The 17,707-nt window shown below is 29.9% G+C and overlaps 7 protein-coding genes across 7 annotated transcripts; 3 read left to right on the top strand and 4 right to left on the bottom strand.

Moving 5' to 3' along the window:
* Positions 1–2,006: 2,006 nt before the first annotated feature.
* FG379_000862 (uncharacterized protein) lies at positions 2,007–2,393 on the bottom strand (the record flags this gene model as incomplete). Its single annotated transcript, XM_067326272.1, has 1 exon — positions 2,007–2,393. The coding sequence occupies one exon, from the start codon at positions 2,391–2,393 to the stop codon at positions 2,007–2,009; it is 387 nt and encodes a 128-aa protein (XP_067182598.1).
* Positions 2,394–3,294: 901 nt separating this feature from the next.
* FG379_000861 (RNA recognition motif (RRM)-containing) lies at positions 3,295–3,978 on the top strand (the record flags this gene model as incomplete). The annotated part of the gene is made up of 1 exon (XM_067326271.1): positions 3,295–3,978. The coding sequence occupies one exon, from the start codon at positions 3,295–3,297 to the stop codon at positions 3,976–3,978; it is 684 nt and encodes a 227-aa protein (XP_067182597.1).
* Positions 3,979–5,077: 1,099 nt separating this feature from the next.
* FG379_000860 (glycosyl transferase family 8) lies at positions 5,078–6,813 on the top strand (the record flags this gene model as incomplete). The annotated part of the gene is made up of 3 exons (XM_067326270.1): positions 5,078–5,592; positions 5,679–6,078; positions 6,151–6,813. 3 exons carry the CDS (start codon positions 5,078–5,080, stop codon positions 6,811–6,813), a joined length of 1,578 nt encoding a protein of 525 aa, XP_067182596.1.
* Positions 6,814–7,593: 780 nt separating this feature from the next.
* On the top strand, positions 7,594–8,184 carry FG379_000883 (superoxide dismutase; the record flags this gene model as incomplete). Its single annotated transcript, XM_067326293.1, has 1 exon — positions 7,594–8,184. One exon carries the CDS (start codon positions 7,594–7,596, stop codon positions 8,182–8,184), a length of 591 nt encoding a protein of 196 aa, XP_067182619.1.
* Positions 8,185–8,545: 361 nt separating this feature from the next.
* FG379_000882 (uncharacterized protein) lies at positions 8,546–9,484 on the bottom strand (the record flags this gene model as incomplete). Its single annotated transcript, XM_067326292.1, has 1 exon — positions 8,546–9,484. One exon carries the CDS (start codon positions 9,482–9,484, stop codon positions 8,546–8,548), a length of 939 nt encoding a protein of 312 aa, XP_067182618.1.
* A 496-nt stretch (positions 9,485–9,980) lies between these two features.
* FG379_000881 (uncharacterized protein) lies at positions 9,981–14,021 on the bottom strand (the record flags this gene model as incomplete). Its single annotated transcript, XM_067326291.1, has 1 exon — positions 9,981–14,021. The coding sequence occupies one exon, from the start codon at positions 14,019–14,021 to the stop codon at positions 9,981–9,983; it is 4,041 nt and encodes a 1,346-aa protein (XP_067182617.1).
* Positions 14,022–14,927: 906 nt separating this feature from the next.
* FG379_000880 (acyl-synthetase) lies at positions 14,928–16,961 on the bottom strand (the record flags this gene model as incomplete). The annotated part of the gene is made up of 1 exon (XM_067326290.1): positions 14,928–16,961. One exon carries the CDS (start codon positions 16,959–16,961, stop codon positions 14,928–14,930), a length of 2,034 nt encoding a protein of 677 aa, XP_067182616.1.
* Between the last annotated feature and the right edge of the window lie 746 nt (positions 16,962–17,707).

The following is a 17,707-nucleotide window of genomic DNA, read 5'->3' as shown; positions in this document are numbered from 1 at the left end:
CAAAATATAACCCTTTGCTAAACATAAATACAAAAAAAAGTATCAGTATGAGAAATTTGTTTAGATAAATGAATAAATTAACTAATGAACTTCTCTCAAATAGGAATAACTATTTGTTCATACTCCTCATGTAAGGAAAAAATTCGTGCTAACCTCCACCAGCTAATTAAAAATTGCATTTCTAAACATTTAGATACAAAACAACAAATTAGTGTTGAAAAAAACGTCTTTGTTTTTAGAGTATTTATCTGAGAAAAGTGAAAATTTTTCAAAGATAAGATGTGATACCGTCAACATGTGTACAACACTATTTGTGACTCTGAAACAAACAAGTATTAAAATGGCATTCAATATTGTCATGTTTAGCCTTACATGTTTTTACTACAACTACCTAATGTGTGATTTGATTCAACAAAAACTAAATATTCTATTAAATGTATCAAACTTTCAGTCGCTAAATATTGTAAACTAGAAATTTTATTGGTTTAGTTGTCAGATACTTATCAGGCAACTAAGTACAATTTTTTAAAGCAATACCCAATCATAGGTATGACATGAATTTATTGCCGGACAAAATATTCTACAACCTAATATAATTGACATTTGTAAACCATCTCTTGTCTCTTTAGAAAACAATATTTAAAGCGTTGTTTAAGTTGTTCATTTGCCAAAAATCAAATTCATATGCACTACACAATCACAGCTGACTATTGAAGTATTTTTAAAAGAGAAATAACTACTAAGCGCCAAATATTAATAAATTAAAATGAATAATTCACACCTTTTCTTAGGGTACTATACTACCACGGCCGAATAAACGATCACTCTGAAGACATCTCAAAAACACGGACAAAATTGCTAAACAGTAAAAATAAGTAACATCAAATCTTCTCCTTATAACAACTGAGATAAGGTCCGCTTCATCCCATTCATTCTAAAGAAATGGTAAATTTTCAAACTCACAAGTTAAAAGTAAAACACGATATAAATTATTGCTTCAATGTAATAACATATTGGTGGGTAATTTACCGCGCAACTTGGTAAATATTACAAAAAATAAAATGATTATTAGACTTTTTTTCTGTGTAAATTTTAGTAGATTAAAAAATAGCATCTGATACTTCATATACTGACTGCTTAAATAACAAATACCAGAGCGAAATGTTTGTACCTAATCACATAATATATTTTTTTGAAATTATAAATTTTTTTTCTTGTCGAGTTACACAGTGCATGCAGTTTTTTGCATGGAATTATTTTACATGTATTTGGCCTCGCTTTATACAATTCAACAATATTTTTTATACACGAGTATTAGTGTTACTTAGGGAATTATACTAAGGCAGGAGCCTTTACTCAAATTTATTCTTTTCTCTTATTTTGATGTTTTAGTTACTTGTATTTAATTTTTTGTTCTCGGTGCTATACTGGTAGTTTCTCAGTCACCTTTATTAAATTATATATTTGAATAATCCGTGTCCTATAAATTCATATACTTTTGTACATAACATAAATTTTGTACTCTAGTACTTATATTTTTCCTCTAATTTACTTGATATGGGGTCTCTAGATGTGTACTATGTCGAATTCAACACAAAAAACGTAAATATAGCAGTATAAAGTGCTAAAATACTATTGAAATAACTTTTAATTCCTAAAACACCAAGTCTTTATTTAATGTTCGCTTAAAATTCTGGTGGTGTATATATACGCTCATATTTAAAAAAAATCTCGGGGAAAAGTAAGACGGACACGAAATGGTATTTTGATATTTGAGAGGAAAAATAACCACTTTGAATTATTTATTCGAAGTACACTCATCAAAAACTCTTAAGATAGATGATTTTCATACTTTTTATCCCACTTCAACAGGTAATATCATGCATTAATTCTAGTATAGGAAAACAGTGAAATTTGTGGAAAATATATTTCGAATTTACGTTTTCTGCCCCTAACTTAGATACTTAAAACTAATAAATTATATAATCCAAAACACAAATACAAAGTCACTGAGACAACTTCTTTTTAACTTGAATGCGCTTAAGTTTCTTTTTTTTTCTTCTCTCAGATTTTCTCCTTGTTGATTCTTGGCAACTTCGTATTCTACTCTCCCTTTGCCTATTAAATTCATTCTTTTCTTTTTCCTTTTGATATTCTTCCTCCATTCTTCCCAATCTCTCTTCCTCAAGCTGTCTTATCTTTCTATATGAATGAAAAAAATTGCTCCCTGCAGCTGCTACACTACTTGTTGTATTTCTCATACTACTATATCTGTTTATTCTTTCTTCCTCCTCCTCTTTATTTACTTCAACCTTCTTTTCCACCTTAATATCCACACTTACCCCACTTGAAAGCAGTATCTTCTCCTTGTCATATTCCTTGCCGTCATTCATCACTAAAAATATACTTAATGAATAATATACATATGTTGATTGCAAAACTACAAATTTTCATTAAGAAACAAAATTAACTGGTTGAGAAAAGAAAGTTGTTTATATTTGTATTTTTTCACAATATGCACTCAAAGACCTCTAATTACCATCTATTTTTTATAACTTGGAGACTTTTATTTATTAAATCAATTATTTGTAATAATTACCGCCAGTTTTCATACTTTTTTTCCTTTCAGAAATAGTTTACCAATAAAAAGATCACGTCAAATTATACTAATACAAAGAAAACTCTAAACATCGAATAGTAAACAAATAATATTTTTGCTGGCAGAGGAGGCAGATATAGGATAAACTTTAAATAAATATTTATTCATATTATTAATATTTCCACAAAAATTAGAGCATTAAATTTTATGGTCTTTTTGCCCAAGAGAACAGAAAAGGTCCTCAAATTGGGCGGTTTTCATGCATGGCCAGTAATTTAAACAAATAATAGTTTTTTTGTAATTAAATTCTGCTAGCATTATTTTATTTGTTTCATTCTACCTTTGGATAGCATTAGGGAAATAAAGGAAATAATAGGAAAAAAGTGGTGAAAGTCTAAGAAAGGGCGGAATAAAGGTAAAGTAAAATTAACAACCCTTAATACTTAAAACAAAATAAAAATAATACACACTCATATATACAATATACCCATATTTTTTTGCTCTATTACCAAGGTTATATGCCATGAATAAGGCTCAAAGAAAATTGTGAAGAAAAATAAAAATTAGTTTGTGAAATAATTTTCCCACTAGTTATTTTTAATATCGCTTTTTTATCGTTCAATTTATTTATCAATATTATTTTTTTCAGTTTATTATTCATAATTTTTTGAAATTAAAACAAATATTTGAAAACGATGGAATCTGGAAGAATTTTTGTGGGTGGTCTGCACCAACAGGTTACGTCCTCTACATTAATAGATTACTTCTCAAAATATGGTACAGTTGTGGATGCAATCATAATGTACGATAATGTGAGTGGAAGAAGTAGGGGATTTGGATTTGTGACCTTTAAGGACCCTGAGACTGTTAAAACTGTTCAAAAAACTATTCCTCACATAATACTAGGTAAGATAGTAGATTGCAAAAAGGCGTCTCCAAAAGAGAAGAACACATCAATAAAAGAATTTTCCAACGAAAATAATAAGGTCGATTACTCTTTTTATTCTCTGCAAGAATGTAATATAATAGTTAGTGATGAGAATATTAACTATCTGAATATTAATAATATTAGTGGTCACGAGAGTCCTAACTGCAATAACAGGAATAAAAATACTAGTAAAATATTCGTAGGTGGTCTTCCTGATCTGACGTTGGAAGAATTTAAAACTTACTTCAATAGATTTGGTAATATTAAAGATGCTGTATTAATTACGGATAAACAGAGTGGACGTCCAAGGGGATTTGGATTTGTTACCTTTGAAGATATTTATGCAGTAAACAAAGTTACTAAACACTATACTAATCATTATTTGAAGGGAAAGTGGGTTGAATGTAAAAAAGCACTTCCCAAGGATGAAATCAATCTAAGTTTGTCTTGAATAAATGGGGGAAATTGATTGCATTGTTGCTTTTTTTTTGATTTCAAGACATATATATACTATGACTTATCTTCATTTAAATCCTTTAATATTTTTGATGTTGCTTCTTCTACAACCTCACGTGCAGACAGCATTTTATCCATACATCTCGCAAAGCACAATTTCTCGTTTTTATTTAATGGTGAACGAGAATTCTTACTTTTGAAACACTGATCAAAACAAACTTTACGAATTTCCTATTTAATTGAAATCACAAATCAACGGGTAAAAGTAGTGAACATTGAAATTAATTTGCAGGTGATCTTTGTATATACACACCTTTTTCCATAATCATTCGTTTAAATAAAACTATTTTTATTTTAACTACTGCTGAAATAAAAGAGTATATATACATTTATATTCTTTGTCATTTTGTTTTTGATTTAACTTACACTATTCATTATTTGCGAAGCAGCTGCGTTGATTATTTCTTTGACTTCCTTAACAGTGCTATCTTCTTCCATTTTATTATAAGACTCAAAATATTATAAATATATTTTCTGTCTTTTTCTATCCGAATTTTTTTTCTTGTTATTTGTACATTCGCGAATACAAAAGCAAATAATTAAAGAGAAAAAAATTTATGTGGAGATTTTATTTATGTTTATAATAATGGGCACTGTTCTAAGCTGAGCTAAATTTAGTGTTTTATATTCTTTTAACTTATTATTGTTGCTGTTAATATAATAAATTTTATTTTTTATACCGGTATTTAGTGTTTCTTTACACGTAACTGCAAACAAAAATGCATGAGGCTACTGCATGCAGATAAAGAGGAATATATTTTATTTTTATTAAAAGTTCTGTCTTCTGTTTTATTTTTGTATTGTTATCACAAATAATAATAAATAATATTCTAAACAAAGCTGAAAAAGAAAATGGGTTTGAATTAAAAATAACGAATTAACATGTCGATAATATGTATTGTAGTTGTTGAACAATATAACATTTGATTAATTGGCTGTTCAGTTGGTAAAATAGTCCTGAATAACATTTAGGACAAAATATTTGATAATATAATGCTGATTTATATAGTATATTTTTGATAATAAATACAGAAATGACAAAAAAACAAATAATATCATTGACATTTGTTCTCACATCAGCAATAATATGCTTTGTAATTCCGTTTATAACAGGATTAACAAGCGTAAATATATTTAATAGAAAAAATAAATTAATATTTAAGTCATTGAGCGATATAGAATCAAACATTGTGACATATGACATAACATTTTCCTCAGATAATGAAGTTTTTCCCTTGTTTCCAACACTATTGAACTCAATACACAGTCATTTATTAGAAAATGAATTTGCAAACATACATATAATAACAATGCCAGATGTAACAAAAGTGGATCACTCAATATTTTTGGATATGATGGAAAAATTAGGTTTTTTGAAAAAATTGAGAATAATATTCTATCCATTCAAATTTAACATTAAATACAAACAAACATTAAAACATGTTTCACAAGCGACAATGTGCAGATTGCTTATGACAAAAATACTAGATTCAAGTATTAACAAATTACTTTATCTTGATACTGATGTTATAGTAAATTATCCACTAAGGTAAGTTTAAGTAATTATATGTAGTAAAATACTATATAATATGTATTGACTTAACTTCATTATTATTATTAACTTAAATAAATTAGAGAATTATTCGATATTCAAATTAAAAGTGAATGTGGAATTGTTGCAAGGTCGTCAACTAATAGTAATTTAATAAATGAGTGGTTGAAGAAAGATGGTTTAAGTAATTATTTACACTATAGTGGAAAAAGATCATTTAATGCAGGGGTATTATTAATTGATTTAGAAAAACTTAGAAAGAATAATTTTGTTGATGAAACGCTAGATCTAGTACAAAAATGGGGCATAAATGACCAAATTGCACTAAATTTGTATTGTAATGGTGATTATGACGAACTACCTATGGACTACAATTTTTGGGCAGGAAGAGATAATGTAAATGATATAAGTAAACATAAAATAGTGCATTTTGCAGGACCGAATAAACCATGGAAAATTAACTACCAACCATATGAAGAACAAGTAAGTTTAAAATTAATTTAATAAATCCATATAATAATGTATTTTAACCTGACTTATTCGTTTTTTAAACAGTTACTATGGTATAAATACTCATTGAGTTATCCCGAAGGAAACAAAAATATCCCACCAATAAGACCAACGTATATATTATTGGTAAAATATAACAATGATATTACAATACCAGAAACAATATTAAATGAGAAATTGTGTCGTTATATGATAAATATTGTTGCAATTAACTATAAAGGAAAAAACAAAATTGAATTAGAAGAGAAAATTAAAGAATATTCAAAAAAAATATGGATTGAGTATACCTTTGTAAATATTAATATTGACAATAATAATAGTGACAATGTGATAAGTAAATATGTACTTTTAAAAGCACCACAACTTTTTGGTGAATATGTAAGTGAATTATATTTGGTTATGAACAGTACACCAAAAAGTAAAAATATATGTAGCGTCCATGAAAATTCGGAAGATAATGATATTGAGGAAATGATTGACCAAAAAAACGAAGTTAATGATGACCATTATTACAGTGACAATGAAATGCTGGATAAATTAGGAAATACTTGCTTAAATATGAATGACGGATTATATAAGATTAATTTGTTGAAATTAAGAGAAAAAAAGGAAAATATTAAAAATATCATTGAACATAACAAAGAATCAAACATATTTGACAAACTATGCGCAAATAACATCAACTCATATATTGAAGTTCATAGTTAATATATTTGTTGGACTCGGATGACTTTGAGTTTTCCTTTATTTAAAGAATAAAATATTACACTAATAACAACGAAAAGGGCGTTTTTTGTCACTATGTCAAACTACACTAAAATAAGACTCCAGTCAACGAAAAAACGAAGCCACCTACGGGAATCGAACCCGGGACCTTTCGCTTACTAAGCGAATGCTCTACCGACTAAGCTAAGGGGGCACCCACTACCCAGGCCTCTTTACCACGTGCTTAATAAAAAAAATGGTTAATATTCTAAGAATTCACTAAAAATTGAAAAAAATAAACTTGGTGTACATATTTGAGTAAATAAAAGACGAATATTACAAGACAATATGTAGCGGGATATGCAATAATATACACAAGCAGGTAAAAATGAGGGGCAAAAAAATAAAGCTTAAATATATTATTTATTTATAAAAGCATACATAACATACAGATATTGTAGTAAAGAAGTGCAAAAGATTTATATGTAGCAACACTAAAGAGTATTTTGATTAAAAAAATGAGTAATACAAGTGCATTTTTTAAACCCCTCTTTCATAATAAAGTGCGGTCTAGGCATTAAATGTTATTAACCGTAAATGAAAAAAATTAAAAATATAATAAATAAATGTGCATATATAGTATATACAAATTAAATTTATAAATATATAATAGTAAAAATAGTAGACAATTGTTAAGCTAAAAAGAGGAGAAAAGATACGGGAGTAAAAAAGTTTGAACAATAAGAGAAGAGAGTAAATAAGTAAAAGTAGACCAAGAGAAAAATGAGTTTTACATTGCCAAGTCTTCCTTATGACAGAACTGCACTAGAGCCAGTAATATCGGCAGAAACTTTGGACTACCATCATGGTAAGCATCATGCAGGATATGTGACGAAGCTTAACTCGCTGTTAAAAGGTACAGAGCAAGAAAAAGAGACGGATTTAATGAAGGTGATAATGAAGAGTTCAGGTCCAATATACAACAATGCCTGCCAAGTTTGGAATCATACATTTTACTGGAAATGCTTAAGATCACCGACTGAAGGAAACACTCCGAATTCAACATTGTTGAACATGATTAATGATTCTTTCGGAAGTTTGGATTCATTTAAAGAGTTATTTATGTCGAATGCTTTGGGACACTTCGGCTCTGGTTGGATTTGGCTAGTGATAGATCCAAGTAACAATAAGAAGCTTAAGATAGTACAAACTCACGATGGTGATTATCCCGAAAAGTTGGGTTTGGGGAAGCCTTTGATGGCTTGTGACGTTTGGGAGCACGCATATTATATAGATTACAGAAATAACAGAGGTCTATATGTGGAGAAATTCTTTAGTATTATTAATTGGGATTTTGTTGAGTCAAATATTTAAGAGTGCTCAAGCCTTGAAATTTTACTATTAATCACGGTTAACAATTTGCTCAGTGAATGGACAGAAACAAGAATGGTGGTAAGTACAGGTTATTCTAACAATATTGCCATCAAGATTAGGTATTCGAGTCCCACTTCGAAGTGTGCATGAATGCAACAGGACACAAGCATAAAAAACAGAAACGGTTGTTTGGTGCGTTTTATGAAACAATAGAGAATCTATCTATAATCGATGGATTTATTGGACAAAAGGAAAGAGTGCCAGAACTGCAGCGGCAGGGACAGACGATTGAAGCATCTAGGGTAACATGTCTAATGTTAAATTAGATTAGGATACATGCATTTCGTTAATATAACAATTACTAGAATCCTATGTAGTCTTTTCTGTCTAAGTCTGACTTTATGTATAGGTTGTATTTCCAAGTAACATCAAGAGGATATTTGGGATATATCCTTGTACCATCAGGATTAACTGTAGCCATTTGTACCATTCTGGATCCTTTGCATTCGACATAGAACGAATTTCTCATACAGTCTTCAAGCATGTTTTTGGCTTCGTCAAAGGTCATGTCCGGTTTGAATCTGTCCCGAAGTAAAGTAACACCAAGATATTCAGAGAGTCCTGAAGCAACGAATTCGTCTTGAAATCTGGTACCAAAGTGGTCGACAGAATAGAGTTCTTTAGTTCCATCATTCCTTATGCCACCAATAATAATATCATTTAATAGAGGATCCATTTTGCTTCTTCTTTGATAGTGCAAACTTGAAATAAAACAACTGTATTCCCTAGCATATTTGCAATTATTATTAACGAATAAGTCTTCGAAAGATTTTTCTTCAACCTTTTCTACAATGCTCTGAAAATCACTAAATTCGCCTGTTGATACCATTAGCGTAAATTTGTTTTCGTAAAAGCGTATTTTCTCTCCTTCATTTGTCTGTGACAATTTATTTACCAGTGGTTTTTTGTAATCTTGCACTGAACTCATCTCAGCATCTTCGCTTCTGATTCTAAGGTCCTCTTTGTGAAGATCTACAATACCTGACCCAATTACATGAAACCTTGAAACATCTGAAAACATTTTTAAACTTCCGTAACAAAGTAATGGACTAGCCATCATCATAATGCCATCCTTGTATTTAAGTCCAATTACCGATCCTGAGTTAACTATTATTCTAGAAGAGTTCTTTTTTGAGTATTCGCTATCTCCAATGTTTAAGTGACTCAATTCTCTTTTTCCGCCAGATAACTCATCAAAAATTGATTTGTTATTTGCGTTTATTCCATCTATTTTTAACATCTTTAAAATATTTCTTATTTCTTTACAATCAAGTCTCTCAAACCCCTTTCCTTTTAATGTTATTTACTTGGAAAGAGGACTTATTATTCTCGTTATCTGCCTAAATTATAATATAAAAATGAATTATAAGCTTTTTGAAACAAATTAAGTACTCTAAGTCAACTTTTATTTCATTTTTAGGGGGAGTTTTTTATGAACAGAAAACCTTTAATACTATGAAAACCCCTCTCTCTCTCCCCCCCCCCAATATAAACAACTTTCTCACATGCTATTTATAAATTACTATATCACTATTAAAGTATAAATAATTAATTAAGCAAAAGCCCGCCTTATATATGTATATCAACTAGATCAGTATTTTAGATAAATATGTATTGGTTTGTTGCGATATTTTATTTAAAAATATAAAAGAGTAATACTTATTTACACACAGGTAAAGACAATTGTGTGTAGAATATCATCTAAATTTTTAACGAATGACTGTGATAGTTTTGGTTCATTTCTCTCCCAATCCACTTCGATGATTATCCGAGCATTTTCCTTGTTTGACAATTAAAGATTTGGATATGAGTTTATTGTGAAGTTCTTTTCTTTTTTTACTTATCCCCTCAATATAAGATCCCATAACCGTAGTCTTTTTGTTACTAATGTTATCAATTTTTTCATTCGAGAATGCTAAATCATTTCTTTCTAATTCAAATGTGATTTGTTCAAGTAACTCGTCGGATATAAGGAAGATTGCAGTGTTTCCAATATACTTGTTGATATTAACATCCACTGGAAGTAGTGTGAGGTTTTCAATTTGTTCGTCAATGTATGTTTTCATCTTGTAAAATTCCTCCTCACTGTTTATATATCTTCTCTGAATAGCTAAAAGGTTTTCCAAATGAATATTTGATTTACCCTTATTTATGTTCCAGCCCTTAATATTAATGTGATTATTATTAAAGCTTCCATTATCCATTATATCTTTGCTTCCGTATTTCGATTTGTAATTCAAATACTCACTAGGTATTTTATTATAATTTCTAATGAAATATGCTGCAGGAAGTATTAATTTAATCAAATTTATTATATTTTCAATGACAACTTGTTGCTTTAAATACAGGTTTAATGTTTTTTTTTGTACTTTATTCACATTCTTGTTTAGTTTTTCGTATTCATTAACTGCATCAAATAGTAATTTTGATATTGATTCTAGATAATATATGTTATTGTGATTCTCCACCTTTCCTAATCTGTAAAATATACTATACAAATCACCTATTAGTATTTGTATCGGCTCAAGTTTACTCACCAATTTACCTAAACCAATCACCTTATCGTTGAAGTTTACTCCTGCATTGTTCTGTTCATCACTCACCATTGTCTCATGTTTGTCTCCTTTTCTATCGCTTTTACATAAGTAAAAATCAATAATTTCTAACGTTTTATTATTTAATCTGTTTATTGTTTTGTCACTATACTCCAAATATTCAAAAAACTGTTCTCTTTTTTGCATTATATACTCGTCAAACGATTTCATCACATTATAGTATTTCCTAGCCTTGTAAAATTTCTTAATGTTTAATAGATTCATTAACTTAGTTTTAAACTTAATTTGTTTTCCTATATTGTTCTCCCTTTTAAATCTATTTATTTGAAATTTATAATCTGAAATAACATTATCAAGTGCCACCAATGCATTCTTGATTACGCTAGATTTTGAATTATATATTTTAAGGTTTAACATTAAGTATCCATTTAACAGTCTTTCAGCTATTTTTCTCTGTCTTCTCACTCTATTAGTATCGTGTTCCAATGATTTTTCTGAACCATTACTCACTTTTCCCATAAATCTTTTTCTCATCTGTTTCTCAACTTGCACAAGTTTGTTTGTCAAAGCATTCTCATTCTCCAATAAACTCTGTTTCTTTCTCTTCAAATCAAGATAAACTTTGTTGTAATAACCTATCATCCCCAATATATATCTATATCGAACTCTAAAAGACTCCACATACGAATCTTCGTGTCTCAAGTTAATTGATATTATCTTATTATCCTCATCTTCCTCGTGATTATTGACTTGAATTTCTGATCCCAATAAAACCCTTGATGAATGGGTATAGGATAGAAGCAATGAAATGTTTTGTTGAAGACCATTGTAGTTGTTGTTGCTTTCAAGGCAAACTTCTTCTATCTGTTTTTTTATTTCCTCAATTCGATCACCAAACTCCTTTAACTGGCTCTTGGTTTTCTCCAAAAATCTTATGCCTTCAATTCTTTCCTTCCTTCCAAATTTCAAATTACACTTGGCTGTGTATTCATTGAACAAAAACAAAATTTCATCATATTTGCTTTTAAGGGACACAATCATATTTTCATTGCTGAGACTCTTCTCAGACAGATCGTCCAGTATCATTTTCAGTACTCTTTCTATATTATCAAAAACATTTATTATATCTTCTTTGTTGCTTATTGTTTCAAAGATGTACTTTCTTAGCACTTTATCCATTTTTTCCATATATTCCTTTACTTGGTTAAACTCTTCCGTTGTCTCATTTTTGTTTAAAACAGAGTCTACTTTACTTAATATTAATTTACTTCTTTCATTATAATCATTCGCCATTTGCACAATCCTATTTACCCTATCCCGTTTTCTGATCAATAGTTTACCATACTCATTTTCGTTACTATCCAAAGACATTTTCTTTTCTTCATTCAACTCCTGAATTAAACACCATATTGGTGAATTCGTATGATTCTCAAGGTAATTTCTTTTTTCCTTGTTTGGGAATATCAATGAAATAAAATATTCTATCACATACCTTGATCCTTTTTTATGCTCTTCACTATTATCGTTACCATTTAACGATCTTTTTGTCTCGAATAATTTTATTTTGTCAACCAAAAAATTTACACATTCCTCATTTACTTGAGAATAATGCAGATAATTGCTCTTGCTTTCACATTCTTGGCTGCTATCACAGACCTCTTGTTTTATTCTGTAAAACTGATCTAAACACATTAACGTCTTTAAACTTGAATAATAATCACTTGCCATTTCGTTATTAAAATGGGTTTCTATATTGTCTTCATTAGTATTGTTAAAGTAAAGTATCTGATACTCAGATTTTGCATTTGTTAATTGATTGTAAATGTACGTTATTCTTTCCTGATTATCAACGTTTAGCTCCTCATTTTCAATTATATACTTTAAATCATCATTATAATTCAATAGTAACTCGTCCTTTTTCAAATAGTTAAACACGTACCACATTGTTTTTATTTCGCTTTCTATTAATGTTAATTTATATAATTTATTATCTATCTCTTTTATTTTATTCAGCAACTTCTCATTTAAATCCACTATTTCAATATTTTTTATATCATTGTCTATGCCTTTAAATAACTCAGAAACTCCACTTCCTTCTAAAATGTTTCTAATTGATAGCGATATATCAGTTTCCCACATTACCAATCTTTCAGATGTTTCTATCCTGGAGTCATAGTCAGGTGGTACTAATTCAAACTCTTTAATTAGTTTAATATTGTTTTTTTTGAGCTCATTACCAACATCTTCGACAGTGACATTACTGTATATTCCTGATGTTAATTCATCAATTTTACCGTATTTAATAAAAACGGTATTTGAAAACATTGAATTAATCAATTCAGCCTTCTTTATTAATTCGTTTCCGGACTTAACGACTGTATTGACTCTATTCTCGCCAAACTTTGACGTTAATATTGGTTTAAGTTGGTCGTTTATAAGTATTAGCAGTTCATTCATTATATAATTAAATGTGCTTATTGTATCATCCATGATTAGGTGATTCTTCTCCATTATTCTATTAACACTCCTTATTGTGTTATACCTTTCTTTCATTATATTCAACAATTGAAATGAATATGCGTATCCTTTAATTTTTTTATTCTTGGATTCTGATGATCTGTCGCCTCCTATTGTTTTTTTTATCTTAGCAATCATATCCAATATTGGATTCTTTAAATAAGGATCCAAGGATTTTTTGAATTTATTTATACAATTTTGATTTTCCCTTATCTCATTCATCAATAATTCAACACTGTATCTCATGTTTTCTTCCAACTTGTTAAACTCAGCAATACCATTTCCACCAAGTAAAGACTGGACTTCAGCGTTCTTATTGTAGATCTCAAATTCTTTTGACATGTTCTGAAATTCTTCAGACATTTTAATTAAGATTTTTTGCTCGTCTTCGTAACCATTCATTTCATACTCCAACTCGGATATTATTAACCAATATTCCTCAGATTTTGTTAATATCACGTTGTCTTGTATTTGCTTCAAGCTCTCGTCCTCCTTATCTGATAGTTCGTCCCAACTAAATCTCGGTAACATCTGAAATTCGTTAGTCTGGTTTTTTAGTGGCAACATCACCAACTCAACATCCAATAAACCATTTCTTTTTTCATCTACTTGTACTGACGTGCTTATCCCTTCAAAAAATACTTGACTTGTTAGAAGTACTAGTGAAGTAAAAAAAGCTGCTAATTTCCCATTAGTTGAATGCATTTTAATAAATTCAATAATCACTTCCGCCTCTCCTTGCAGGTTTTTCGGACCTCAATGCTTGTTTTTTTTATATTCTTTCTACCATTCCTTGATTTCTTGCCACCTGGAAAACTTAAAGAATGTAATAAATAAACTAAAAAATGAACTGCGTTGTAGCTTAACAGTTAAACAGTTTCCGCTTTCCTAGGATTACTATTTTTAGATGTACTTTAACTATTTATATCTGTGTTCACTACAACCCTGTTCCGTTGTGTTTTTAATAGATCAAATTTTAAGAGCTTAATTATGAGTTAAAAACTAAACCTAAAATAATTCTAACTTTTTGAAATATTTTTTTAAACCTTTGTATATATTTTAATTAAGATCTCCTTTATTTTCTTCATTGCCCCGCTAAAAAATTCACTACTTGCAATGCATGCCCACTTTTACAAATTGCATGCATGCAACTAATTGTCAATGATTATATATAGGTATTAGCGTTTATATTATATAAAATTGAGGATGAGAATGACTGAAATTACAAAGTCAAACAGGCTGGTTGATTAATAGAAATGGAAATCGTGAATGTTTAGAATGTGAGAATTTCCCTTTGACCACGGTCAGCTGGATGTGGACTTTAAATAATAAAACACAAACAAATAAGATGCGGGTTTGGAGTAAAAACAGAATAGACACAAAATAAAGCTGTGAGGAGGGAAAGGAAAGCTAAAAGCAGCCTTAAAAAATAAAAAAACTATTATTTCAAGCTAACTAATTATTTAAATAATAAAAAATTGGGTTAAACGAAAAAAGCTAAAACACAAAAAAAGGTTCAGTTTTTGCTACTTCATTTTTAATTAAATTCTTTAATTAATGCAACTTTAAAAGTGAGGAGAATAGTAGTTAAGTTCCTGATACTTTGAAAATCTATTTAATGCTTTTATAAAGTTCGTCAATAATATAGTCAAATTTCTTAATGGCCTTGTACCTAACGACTTTGAATGTGGGAGTAAGAAGCTCATTCTCAACAGTGAATGGAGTGGTAATGCACCTGAAAGCCTTAATCTTTTCATATCCAAGGATGTTGTTTTGTTTCTCAGCAACCAATAAATCTGATTGGACTTTATTGATAATGGCAGGATGGTTTTCGAGGTCAGAGAATTTGATGTCATTTCCAAGTTGTTGATTTCGAGCAAAGTTCATTGTAAAATCCTGGTCAAGAACAAAAATGGCAACCAAAGAATTCTCATTAGATCTCCCGACAACAAGGGCCTGATATATGAGTTCACAAGAAGAAGTAAATATACTTTCAAGCTTCTCAGGAGCAATATATTCGCCTTGTGAAAGTTTAAATATATTTTTCCTCCTATCAATAATTCTCAATCCACCGTTTGGAAGAAGTTGACAGACGTCACCGGTTCTAACCCAACCTTCTTCACAGGTGACTGCGTTTGTCTCCTCGGGATTGCCAAAATAACCAATAAAGGTGGGAGGACCTCTCAGAAGTAGCTCACCAGTGGGAGTTTCATGTTTCACATCGTAACCCATTTCCGGTATAGAGACTAATTTGAATTCAAAACTTGGAGAGGGCCCACCCAAAGTTTGAACAGCAGTGTCGGTTATTTCTGGCATGAGCGTCGGAAGCAATTCGGTCATGCCATAGCCTTCTAAACAATAAGCACATGTAAAACATCTTATCCTGGTAAGTATTGTCTTGTCCAAGGGAGCAGCACCACACAGAATAACTCTAAGCCTTCCACCCATAATATCCTTAATCTTATTAAAAACAACAAAATCCCAAAATGCATGGGAAGATGAACTTCTTCTCTCCTTTTGTTTCAAAGCAAACCTAAAAAGGGCTTGGACAGCTTTTGATTTCTTTTCCAAGTTGATCATTACATTATCGTGGATTCTAGATAACACTCTTGGAACGGCGACGAAAATTGTTGGTTTTAGTTTTTGTATATCACTAACCAGATTTTGTGGATCGCCAGAATAAAACCCTATCTTTCCGCCAATATAAGAAAAAACCAAGTGGACAGTCCTTTCAAAAATATGTGCCAAGGGAAGATAACTGATGTGGCAATCTGAACTAGATAAACCAGTATCTTTTCTTCCGAGTTGGCCTCCTTCAAGGAAGCCAGAACAACAAGCAATCCATGATTTATTTGGGAGGATAACACCTTTTGGAACACCCGTTGTACCTGATGTATAATGTATTGAATGAATTGAATCCAATACTCCGGGGGAGGGTTTTTTCAGTTTTTTTTTACCAATTTTGCTCAATTCATTGAAGTCAATTATTTTTACCTTGTTATTGATGTATTCAGGGATATTCTCCAGTGATCCTGAATCATTATCAAGCATTACTAACAATTCAACTGAATTAATTTTATTCAACAATGGAAACAACTTTTTAGCACATATTAATGAACAAAATACAGCCTTTGTCTTAGTCATGTTTAATATGTACACTAAACCATTGTCACCAAGTACATCGTAAAGAGGAACTGAAGTAAAGTTATATGCATTGCAGGCATGTTCAGTAATTGACCAATTCACTGTGTTTTTTGAGAAAATGGAAACACATCTTAACTTTAAATCACTATGGTCGTAGGACTCAGTGTCGTAGCCTATAACGTCTATAAGTCCACTACCTATTTCTTGAGCCTTTTGAATTACATAAGAAAACTTCACAAAAGAATATTCACCAAGGGTCCCGTCATCATTTCTGGTTCTATAACCCAAAAAATCTCCATCATTGGTTACTTCCTTTCCATGCAACAACATTTCCCAACAGTTTTCAACTCTATTCTTAAAATTGCTCACTAGTTCAGTGTTCATGGAGTTCTTACACCGTCTTATCTCTGTGGAGTGATCATCTCCAGTTCCTGGAATTGGGTATGAATATACATATTCATCTGTGTCTGTGGATAACGGTTCTGAGTTCACATTACCCATTTTGTGCAATTTTAAGTTAGCTCTGACTATTAATCAATGCTAAATGACTAAATACTAATGTCCAAAATAAAGATATTATATAGAATTAAACAAAATAAGCGACTTATAAACAAATGAATATAATAGAAGATTATAAACAAACTAGAAAAATAACCAGTATGCAATACTCTTCCCTATACCAGAATTAGACAAAACCAAGCAAAGCTGAATTTCTGTATACTATTTATGTAAATTTTAATATTCTCAACACAATTACTTATACAATTATAAAAAGTCTATAATTATTAAAACACCCAGGCAAATATATATTCACAGTAAATGTAGAATGTTATTGGTAATATAAAAGAATCCACCTATTCCATTATTTTACTTAATCCAGACAAATGAGCACGATATTGATATGGATTTGCAATTATTTATCACAGAAAACTGCAAAGTAGAATAAATATTAATGCGTTGGCGGATGTACATATATGTATATATATATTATATATGAATTTATTAATTGCGAAATTTAATGATTAAAATAGCGGTAAAATATATTGGTATGAGTGGGAAAAAAAATCAGGGTTTTATATTATCTTATTGCTCTTTTCAATATATTTATTTATTAAATAAATACCTTCAAAGTTAAATGCTATATAAACAAGACAAATAATTATTAAGATCAATAAGTGAATATTGTGATGGCGCATGGTTTGGTACCTGGGGTTCTGGCGGTACATTTGAAAATAGAAAATAATAAT

This window comes from Cryptosporidium bovis (assembly GCF_009768925.1).
Source record: "Cryptosporidium bovis isolate 45015 chromosome Unknown contig_17, whole genome shotgun sequence".
NCBI classification, from domain to species: Eukaryota; Apicomplexa; class Conoidasida; order Eucoccidiorida; family Cryptosporidiidae; genus Cryptosporidium; species Cryptosporidium bovis.
This window is presented reverse-complemented; position numbering and strand designations above follow the sequence as displayed.